General features: G+C 35.8%; 1 protein-coding gene and 1 long non-coding RNA gene across 3 annotated transcripts; both read right to left on the minus strand.

Moving 5' to 3' along the window:
- Nucleotides 1-3,996: 3,996 nt before the first annotated feature.
- LOC138353629 (uncharacterized) lies at nt 3,997-6,708 on the minus strand. 2 transcript variants are annotated; one of them, XM_069306822.1, is made up of 6 exons: nt 6,561-6,708; nt 5,510-5,717; nt 5,206-5,376; nt 4,741-4,925; nt 4,253-4,488; nt 3,997-4,100 (listed from the first exon to the last, which is right to left on the minus strand). In XM_069306822.1, exons 1-5 carry the CDS (start codon nt 6,687-6,689, stop codon nt 4,261-4,263), a joined length of 921 nt encoding a protein of 306 aa, XP_069162923.1. In that variant the 5' UTR covers nt 6,690-6,708; the 3' UTR covers nt 3,997-4,100; nt 4,253-4,260. The 2 variants fall into 2 exon arrangements, with proteins under 2 accessions (XP_069162923.1, XP_069162922.1); XM_069306821.1 differs by having other exon boundaries at nt 3,997-4,488.
- A 357-nt stretch (nt 6,709-7,065) lies between these two features.
- Nucleotides 7,066-10,883, minus strand: LOC123748759 (uncharacterized). Its single transcript, XR_011223214.1, has 5 exons — nt 10,772-10,883; nt 9,610-9,681; nt 7,868-9,142; nt 7,419-7,523; nt 7,066-7,263 (listed from the first exon to the last, which is right to left on the minus strand). It is a non-coding gene; the product is annotated as an uncharacterized lncRNA (long non-coding RNA).
- Between the last annotated feature and the right edge of the window lie 554 nt (nt 10,884-11,437).

Below are 11,437 nucleotides of genomic sequence, written 5' to 3' on the forward strand. Positions count from 1 at the left end.
GTGAATATCTTTGGCAGTTGATGAATCCTAAATATAAATAATAAATAAATAAATGTTTATTTAGGTAAGGTACATCCATACAAGAAATTTTTACAAAGATTGGTGGACTTATAGATAGATTCATACATTGCATAACTGCATGGCATAACTGGCAATCCCCTCATAGTGTTCAAGTGAGAACTGGATAAGCACCTCCAAAGGATACCCAAGTATGCCAAGTATGCTGCCCTGAGGAACACCAATGTTGATGGGTAGGGTGGGAGAAATTGAATTATTCACAGAAACATACTGGAGCCTGTCAGTGAGGTACGTAGGATTTGAGGTATTGCAGGGAATACAAGACACTGATCACTGGTCTCCCATTTGGTCCTCATTGCTTTATCTTACTATTATTGAATGTCAATAACCGTATTATGCAATTTCAATTTCTTCTATTGCTTTCTTTATTATGCACCCCATACCCATCCCGTGGGCCGTGGTGTAAAGGATTACAGAGGCACATAATCGGTTCAGGACCGGAACCCTCTAGTTCGTTTAGCTAAGCAAATAACAATGTTTGACGCTAGTTACAAAATTATTAATGTTGTATACACATGTACACACACACTCATACATACATACATATATATATATATATATATATATATATATATATATATATATATATATATATATATATATATATATATATATATATATATATATATATATAATTATACCAGTATAATCTAATAATATATACTGGTCTAATAAAATAATTATACCAGTTAATACTCTCACTCGTTGTGTTAGGATATGTTAGCTTGATAAAACTGACTGTTCATTGTTGAGAAATGTGTTAACAAACAATATTTTCTGACCAGGGGGAGAAAGATACTGGCAGTATGGGGCGTTAAAGTTTATTGAAGATTAAATTCTGCAGAACATGTAAATGTGTAAAGTTCAAATATAAAGTAAGTAATTATATAAAGTTTATATTAAACACGGTTTATATTATAGGCTTATAACAAAGTTGATATTATTAAACTTAATATTGAACATGTAAATATTTAGAGTTTCAAAATATATAATTTAAGGACTATATAACGTTTATATTAAAATATATAAAGTAAATATATAAAGTAAGAATTAACAGTAACAATTCCAAGGACTAGATTTAACTTAAAAGGTACACCCGTAGTAAGTATGAGACCTTAGCCTATAGTGACATGGAAACTAATTCTGCAGAAACCTAAAGGTTAACTGGTACTAGAATTAAGGCCGAGTGCAAATGTGTAGTAATTATATAACACTAGGATATAACAGGCAGGACACAAAGAATAACTAATAAGTGAGAGACCACATAACACGTAATGTACCCGGCCAAGAGGCCGTAAAAGACCTAATGGATAAGGAGAAGGGGGTGTGACTACAAGTAGGGCTTACTAGCACCTAGACTGGGCAAAGTATTAGCTGCGGACAGCGGGACACTTGGGGACCGGCGCTGCACCCCCCTTCCCACATGCAGTGGGGAGACAATCGGGACAACTGTGCAAAGCATGACGGGGGTACAAAAGCAGCCGCTTGCAAAGGGGGGGAGGGTGGGGTTTTGCGAAGGCAGCGGCGAGGGCAGGCGGAGTGAGGCAGAGCCCCAGTGTGCGCCCGTATTTATACAGGCCCCAAACTGCCCGCGCAACGCGCTGCGCAATTGTTTCTTTCTCCCCCGCCAGAAAAATCCCCGCTTGCGATCAAGCAGTGACCATATCTGACTTATCAAGACTGTAGCTTGCTTAGCAAGGAACTTTTTTTAAATTTGGGTTCAGTTTAACTACCGCTCAAGGGATGAGTAATTGGGGCATAATAAAGGAACTAAGCTGATAAAATGAAAGATGGGGGATCAGCCATTACACGTGTTAATGACTCTTGTATAGTTGTGTAGTTAAGGACATCAGGGTAAAGGGGTAATGGGCATTGTGGTTGATTGTTCTACCTGGGAATCCTCCACTGTTTTATATCTTATGTATGTGTATTATGTATGAACAGGGGGACAGAGAGAGACAGGGGGGACAGAGACAGGGACAATGGGATAGAGAGGGACAGGGGGACAGAGAGATGGAAAGGGGGGACAGGGGGACAGAGAGGGGGAAAGGGATCTGGGACAGAGGACAGAAAATGTGGGCAAGGGGACAAAGTGAGGGACAGGGGACAAAGATGGACAGGGGGACAAAGATGGACAAGGGGGACAGGAGGAAAGGGGGGAGATGTATGAGGGGAAATGTTTGCGGAAGATGGAGAAGGGGTATTTAGAACGGTAAGTTAGAGAGGGGGCAACTAAGGCCCATCATTGAAAAACAAATGAGCATCATTGCAATAGCAGGAGCCACGCACATCTTTAGCCTGCGTTGTTGAGACATTGTCAATTAAGCGGTGTCCAATAGCAGTATCTTCGGTATTTAAGCGTTACCTTAAAAAATACTGGAAATATTGAAAGCTATTAATCCAGATATTAATCCCCTTGTGCAACGCACACAAGAGGCAACAGCTTCTAGCTCTACAAGCCGCAATATAAAATAGAGAATAGGCGATTGTTTTCACTCACAGTGTAATAAACCCACGGACCCACCCACCCGCTGAAGCCGTAAATGCCAAGACATTACTTCCGTTTAAAATTAAGCCGGAATAATCCTCAGGTATGTGGAGGATGTGGGAGGCCTTTGATCAACCACCGACTTCCTGCCCCGTCGACGGGGCCATCAGCCCTCAGTGTGCCCTCAGCCAAAATAATGTGAAACATGTATGTGGGTGTATTAAATATTTTAATTTATTATTTCCAAGATTTAGCTGTTAGCTCTTGGACCCCGCCTTTCTAAGCGTCGGTTGTCTAATGTACCGACTCTCGGCCTCTTTTCCTCCATCATATCTAAACAACATATATTTTTATCTAACACACTCACACATCCCCAAGATGCAGCCTTTAGCAGCTTCCTGACTTTCAGGTTCCTATTTACTGCAAGGTGAATAGAGGCATTAGTGTGTGTATGTTTGTGTCTGTGTGTGTGTGTGTATACGTGTGTGTGTGTGTGTGTATACTCACCTAGTTGTGGTTGCGGGGGGTTGAGCTCTGGCTCTTTGGTCCCACCTCTCAACTGGCAATCAACTGATGTACAGATTCCTGAGCCTACTGGGCTCTATCATATCTGCATTTGAAACTGTGTATGGAGTCAGCCTCCACCACATCACTGCCTAATGCATTCCATCTATTAACTACTCTGACACTGAAAAAGTTCTTTCTAACATCCTAGTGGTTCATTTGGGTACTAAGTTTCCACCTGTGTCCCCTTGTTCGCCTACCACCCGTGTTAAACAGTTTATCTTTATGTACCCTATCAATTGCATTTCTCGCAGCCTGTCCTCGTAACTCATGCCTCTTAGTCCTGGGACTAGCCTATTTGCATACCACTAAACTTTTTCAAGCTTCGTCTTGTGCTTTTTTTTTTTTTTTTTTTTTTTGAGATATATACAAGAGTTGTTATATTCTTGTACAGCCTAGTACTAAGTATATGGTGTTTGGCTAGATAAGAGTAAAACTGCTTGTAGATTAGTTTTTCAAAAAATGTTGACAAGTTAGGCAGGATTGATATAGGTCTGTAATTGTTAACATCTGTGAGATCACCACATTTGTGTACAGGGGTAACTCGCTTTTTTTAGGATAACTGGAAAGGTTTGGAGTTCAAGTGACCTGTTGAAGAGCATGAGAATTCTTTGGAGACAATTCCTAACCTATACTTCTTCTCAAGGTCATGTTTTTTATTAATGGGTTTAAGTATTCCCTTTGTAAGCAAGGGATTGTTAAGCCTTTTGGTTATGCTTACAAAAAAGTCACAGGACAGACATTATCAGCAGCAGTTATAAAATTGTCAATAGCAGTTTCATTGTGCAGCCTAAAACTTAACTCCCTTGACTCTAGAGGTATATATATTAGGTTTAGGTTAGGTTTTTTTAATTAAACCAGCCAGGATGAGTGAAGCCATGAAGGGCGTTTTTATTAATTAAAACACCCAAATGTTGGGTGCTTCAGGTGTTGTTCCTCTTGGATGATCTTGTACCTCTCTGTCTCACACCTGTAAGAATGAGTGATATGGTTAAGGGGGAAACAAAGTGCAGGCAAGGCAATGGAGGCCAGTAGTAATCTTAGGGCTAGGATAATTAGAAATTAGAGAAATTAAGTAAGAGAAATTAGCAAGAGAAATCAGGTAAAATTTATTATACTTAACTTTTGTATCATGAGTTTAGTAGTAAATCTTCATCTTCATCATCATCATCTTCACTGTCACAAAGCTCCAGGTAGGGCTCGGAAACATCAACATCCTCTTCCTGGTATCCAAATAAACGCTTTGCATCACTCAGCTTGTCAGAACACATCTTTTGCCCTTGCTTCAAAAGAGCCAAGATTCCACTCTTATTTTTGGTTGATAGGTGCTTCTCTTCAATAGTGTACTTGTTAGGATCCTGTAATATATAGACTATTTAATGGGGTTTAAGACATTTACAAATTTCCCTGAAAATACTAAAGAAATTAGAATAAATAAATAAAGTTTTCGGTAAAAGTTCAAATATATGTAAAACACACCAGTACAGTATATGAAAACCATGGAATTGTCTACCTGTCAAAGTTGTAAATAGCAAGACAAGTATAAAATTCTGCTGGATAAATGTTTATGAAGAACTGAATTGCAACACACATTTAGGCTGTTAGCTTACCTTGCTTAGATATGAAGGAAAAATTCCACATAACAACTCTTCAGTATGTTCGGTTAAAATCTCTCTCTTATTCTTGTAATAAGCGAGATAATGCAGCATTTCTTGAACAGTGTGTTGTTGCTCTTCTCTGGATCTCTTCTGAAGCTCCACATCTTCTACTGCCTTCTTTTTTTGAGCAAGGGACACTAATAAAAGAGGAAATTTATATTTACTGCAAGTAAACTACAACTCAATTTAATGTAATTACAGTTTAGGTACTTGCATTATACATACTATACATAGTTTATTGTGCAGTATCAACCTGATAAAAACCTACGGATTATGATACTGCACCTATTTTACAAACAGTAGTGATGATATTTTACTTCAAAAATAAGTAAAGCTTATCCATTATGCATGCTAAATGTTAGTTATCTTGATAAGGCCGAATTGTAACCCCTGATAAAATGAGATGTAGTTACATACCATTTTGGCTATGATGAGGCAATAAATTGTGCCATGGCAGGATACCTTCTATTGCATCCTTTTCACTGAGAATTTCAGAGTTTTCACTATTGTAGATTTTTATGAAGCCTTGAAGCTTTTTCCTATCACACTCATTTCTGTGCCGGAGGGAAGAGCGCATTTTACTGGATGCTGCAAATAAAGTTTTTTGGCTGAAAGTTTTAAAGTTGTTAAAAAAATTTCCTCATCATTTACCTACATAGAAATTATAGACAAGAGCTAAATAGAAATTGCTTCAGAGTTAACAAAGAAATAGTAAGCCTACCTGCATCAGTGGCAATCAGATTTTTGCGATGCCTGATAGAGTCTGCAACTGCCTCGATAGAATATTTTATGTTCTTCGAGGTTGTTCCAGTGTTTAACTCTAACTCCTTACAAATCATTTGTAGGTCAGATCGCCATTCTTGAATCAATGACTTTTGAACATCAAGTTTGTCGATCTCATTTGAAACTGTTATTTCCGTCTCTCTGGCCTATTTGAAAATATAATAAATTTAATGAACAAATCACATTAACCATGATGAGTGGTTCGAACCTATGGGCTTGGCATTCCCAGATGCTTGCTGTAGTTGAATGCGCCACAACATGGTCAAAAGAATTGCAACCTAGGGTACTAATGAACCCACAATTCAATTTTTGTTAATTATGCACCCCCATACCCATTCCATGGGCGGTTGTGCATGCAGTTTCCCATGTACTTGGTCTGTGTCCTCCAGTAGTTTTACCTCTGATGGCCCTTTCAATACACATAGAATTCATATTATTGTGATATATCAATACATGGAGAAAGACATTGAAATGGGGGCATCAAAGGCAGAACTACTGAATGACAGAGACCGAGTTCATGGGGGAATTGTGTGAAACCTGGTTTGGCTTCAGTGGAAGCCTTGGGATCCTTGTGGGTGCAGTAGTACTCCAAGTTGCAATTCATCTGACCATGTCGTGGCGTAGTGAACTAGAGCATGCATCTGAGAGCACTCAGTGCATGGGGTTCAAACCCTCATCACAGTTCCCGTGATATATCACGATACTGTGATTTCTCTGTGAACACATTTGATATATCTCGGAATCATACATTTAGGTTAATTAAATACTATATACTTTATACAAATTAACCTTATTGATATATTGAAAAAGTTCAAGCAGTTAATTCAAGGAAATGGTCGCTAATTTATAATGGAAAATATATGTAGTACATGATCTGAACACATAACTAACCTATAAATGCATTATAATACCTTTCACATATAAATGCATTATAATAAGTTTCAAAATAAATACAAATAAATAAAATAAATATATATTATTTTTAGTACCTTTCTGAGTCGAGTAACTAATGCACGAGCCAGTCCATCAATTTTTCGATGGTTCCAAAAGACTGCACCCTCTGTGAGTTCTTCTGTTCTTTCCAACTTTGTTGTAACGATACAGCTTCTTGTTGCCATCAATATGTACTGCTAAAGGGGTTTTATCACAAGCAGGACACTCATTGTCAGCTTCTCCTCTAATTTTTCTCAGCTCATATTGCTGGAATCGCCATTCGAAGAACACTCTCTTCGAAGTTATATAATTAATGGGTCCAATCTAGGAATAGAATTTTTTAGATGGTGACATTTAAAATGCATATTATGACATAAGATAAATAAACAAAAAAAACATTCCATTTTGTGTTTGAACAAAATTAAAAACTAATTATTAATAAATGAATATACATTACTACAAAATTTTGATAATTTTTGTATTGAAATATAAAACTGAAAATATTAAGAATAACGGTATCAAAACATACACGCCCACGAGAAGCACAAAAGGATTCCAGTGCAGTGACTAATGCCCGAAATGATGTTCCAGGACAATTTCTTTTGATATGGTGCCATGATTCAAGCAGACTGGTGCTGTAGAATGTGCTGCTCTTTCCTAATGATGAATAGAAATCAGACTTGTGCATGGTCTTGCCTAGTTGTTGATGCTCATATCCACAGTGGCATGTATAGATTGGAGTATAGAGGTCATACCTTCCTGTAGTTTAAAATACAGTGCATTGAGTTGTGTGGCGACTTGCTAAAATAGTGATGTAAAAATTAACATTTATAGCAACAAAAATTTCAAAATGTATTGTGATTCAGGAATATCCGGTAATGGAAATAAAAGGGTAAATTTTAAAGTTTATTTACCCATTATAGTGATGAAGATGCAGAGATTGCTGGAGCTTGAAATTTTAAACTTGCAATCTGTGCAGTTGGGGCAAGAATTTGGTGGTTGGGCTGGTACAACAGGTTCTGGTAACAAAGAAAAGGAAGACAGTTTGACAAAATGAGTTTTATGGAAAAGAATTCCAGACTGAATATTTCATTGTTTCTTGATTGTACAAAATATTGACATTATTCTCCAGATAATGACTGAGAAATTCACAGAAAAGAAACAATCAGACGATTAAATCAATCTATAAAACCAAGTGTCAGGTTTAAACTTTAAGACTTCTCCAAATGTTGTAATGACTGAAATGAAACATTTATTCATTTTATTTTGTTATACCAAGATAATCGTAGCTCTAGACTGGGATTGGGAAGTAGAAGTAATCTCGGAACAAAGTACGGATTTTATACAGGTATCGTATACTTACTCCAGTGAAAGATATTTCCTTCAGGGCACACAGTTTGTGTCGGGTCTAATGGCTCATAAAAGCCATTTTTCCAATATAATCTGTGGTGGAAAGGCATGAGAAAATGTTGCATTTGGTCACAAATGTGACACAAAAATGCAAAACAGTCTTCACATTTGATGCTTGCCTCACAATTTGTACATTGTACACAAACTTTACCTGATGAAAAAAGGGGTAATTATTTATACTAATTTTAAATACTGTATACCTAACATTTTAAACAATCTGAAGTCTAAATGTATTAATAGAGTGTCATTAATATGCATATGATGCTTATTATACAGTATAACCTTAATGAACACAGCAATATTTAATTTACCTTTATCTGGAACACCCAACTCAGACAATGTCCAATCGAACAGCATTGCCCTGCTTTCTCCCCAATTAATCTCTGCATTTTTTCTTCTTTTTTGCCAGTCAGAAACACTTGGCTGAGAATCTTTAATTTGTTCAAGTTCTGCAGCAAGTACTTTGAAATATGGGATTACAAATTAGTAAGAAAAATTTGTAAGTGAAAGGAATGATTAGTATAATATGTTAAACAAAATTTCATAGGCATTAAGCACAATTTTGGTACATAATATTTATGACGTGTGTCCATTAAATAAACCCTCATTTAAATACCAACAAATGATGTTGGGACATACCAACATCAAATGATTCCAAAGTTTCTTCACCAGCTGCCAAATAACTTTGAGTGTACGTTCTGCCACTAGTAGAATAGCCCGCATTTTGAATGTGTGGTGGTGAAAGTATAGCAGGCAGAATGTCTGGGTGGCACATTTGAAGATTTAAGCATGGTACATAATTGCAAATTGTATACAAGTATTAATATTTTCAGACAAATCTCAAGATATTACTATAACTAACTTTATGCTACCAAGTTGTTCAGTGTTATAGTAATTTAATCTCCATAATTGTCTAGCATACACTTAAAAATAGGCAACAAATATTATTGGAAAGTACACAAATAACAGCTGTAGAAATATTGTTAAGAAAATAATAGAAGATTACCATCAGATTGGGGTGCAGCTGGTCTTTGTTTTGAATTAATGTGTGATACATCCTGTATGTTATCTTTTTTCTGTTTCTTGTTTGTCACCTTTATTGAGTTTGGTTCCTCCACGTTTAAGAGTCTCTTCAAGTACTCATTTCTTTGTATCATTGCAGCACGTGCTTTCTGGTACTCACGTTCAAGATGTTCTCTAGTCATCACTGCTATTCTCCGGTGAAATTCTGAAGAGAAAATAATACTGTTCGAAGGAAAAGTACAAGAACAAAACAAGAAAATTATGCTTATGCAAAATTATGCTACAATGTACCTATTAATAATCTTAAAATTTGCTACAAATTTCCTACTTATAATTATGTGTTAAATTATGGACTTTCCCATAATGATATGCATGTTAGTGGCATTACCTATACTGCCTACCTGGAGCCCCCTAGAGAGATAGTGACACAAGTTAAGGTAATCCCTTTAGTAAGGTGCTGGGTCAACATAAATAAGCTATAACTAATAAGGACACAAATCAATATGTTCATTTAACAGTGGTATTAACATTTATATAAATATAGCTAAGAATAAGTTTTTACAAGTGTAACAAAGTGAAAGAAATGTATGAAAATTTTGATGATATATTAAAATGCTCATTGATTGAACTTGTCTTCCTATATATAAAGTATAAAAATAGTAAACACAGTACCATTATTGTTGTCTGTAGTTATTTTTGGAACATCTGGTATGTACAGCATACTGTCAAAATCCGATGATCTATCTGAAAAATTGATTGGTAGCGTAAATATTTGAATTCATTGCATAGCCTTTTATACAAACAAAAAAGAAAAATTGTACAGAAAAGCTAACACAACATTATAACACCTTTCTGTGGTATTTTCTATGGTACAAAAGAAAACAAACCTTAATTATAAAGGAAAATAAACTGACAGAAGAACTATGAATACTGCTGAAAATACTTTCCACAAAATATCTGAACCAAGGGATAGTACCCCGAGATTTGAAATATGAAAATTTCACCCTTACAGTATTTAAAAAAAAAGCAGAAAGAGTTAAGCACAAAACTAATGTCCAATCAGCTAGGTATAACACATCTGCAAGCTCATGGCGAAAATCCTAAGGGAGGGAATCATTTACTATCTTTCAGTGAACAATCTTATTCAATCGACACACCATGGTCTTCTTAAAAACAGATGCTACCTTATAAACCTCCTCACTTTTGGGACATGGTAACATGGTACTCAGATAAAGGGTTTCCGGTGGATGTAGTATACATGGATTATGCTAAAGACTTTAATAAGGTACCACATGGAAGACTAGCAAGGAAATTACAGGTTCATGAAAAAAATTGTAAAGTGCACAAAACAATAGTTAAAACAAAGAGAGCAAAAGGTCATACTAAATGGGAATGAATATGAAGAAATGTGTTAAGTTGAGTACCTCAGGGGTCCATTTTTAAGTCTAAAATATTTTTCATATATTGAACATCTATGATATAGAAAAGAATATAATCTAATCAACCACATCCTCATATTTGCAAATGCCTGGCATTTCACGAGCACTTTGTCCGGGGTTTATATTCTAGCCGGGGAGGATTTACTGGGTTAGGCTAACCTAACCTAACTTAACCAAACCAAACCAAGTATCTCAAGTTACAAATATCTCTGGGAATTCATATTATCTGCTGTTGTAGAATTGACAAAATGGACAGTGTCAACAAAATTATTCCCACATACTCCGTCACTATGTGATGGAGTACACATAGAATAGGGACTGAATTGTCCCTGACAGGGACAATTCTGTAACAAATGTTCTAGCATAAAACTTTGTACAGTTTAGTAATTCCTTACCATTTGATGTACTAGGTAGATCCATGTTTGGTGAAGTTTTATAGCTGGAGCTGGAAGATCCTGTCGAGATGACTTCTTCAAAGAGAATAGCTTCAACACATTGTGTCTTGAGTCTTCCAGTACTTGGCCTACAGTTACCAGATCTGATTTACAGAAACTAGTGAACTATGGAGATAAGATTGTTAATAATATACTTTTTTTGAGATTCATATGACTTGCAGCTTAAAAACCAATCTTATTTTAAAATAGTACACTAAAGTACATAGCAAATTGCGAAATTCGTAGTTTTTTAACTACTTTAAAGCTAAATTCTCAAGCTTTGAAAATAAGCACAATTTGCTATTTTAAGCGGAATCTGGCAACTCTGATTTAGCATGTAAACATTGACTTGCATTCACAATGTAGTTATTTATTTTTCAACAATTTAAAACGAGTTATGAAAATACACACATTGGTACATTATTGCAAAGGCACTATACTATATATATATATATATATATATATATATATATATATATATATATATATATATATATATATATATAAAAATTGTTGCAAGTCGAGCAACAAATATTTTACATTGAACAACAAATGAGATTGGAAAAGCAGTATTGCCAAAATAGACCCCAGACACACCCTGTGGGTAGTAATGGACCCCCATACCGA

This window comes from Procambarus clarkii, chromosome 59, assembly GCF_040958095.1.
Source record: "Procambarus clarkii isolate CNS0578487 chromosome 59, FALCON_Pclarkii_2.0, whole genome shotgun sequence".
NCBI lineage: Eukaryota > Metazoa > Arthropoda > Malacostraca > Decapoda > Cambaridae > Procambarus > Procambarus clarkii.

Excerpts from the sequence above, each read along its gene's own strand:
- LOC138353629 (XM_069306822.1), bottom strand. The coding sequence starts at position 6,689 with ATGGCAACAAGAAGCTGTATCGTTACAACAAAGTTGGAAAGAACAGAA. Across the intron at positions 5,718-6,560 it reads TAGTTACTCGACTCAGAAAG|GCCAGAGAGACGGAAATAAC; the intron begins GTACTAAAAATA and ends ATTTTCAAATAG. Across the intron at positions 4,926-5,205 it reads GCCTCATCATAGCCAAAATG|TGTCCCTTGCTCAAAAAAAG; the intron begins GTATGTAACTAC and ends CTCTTTTATTAG.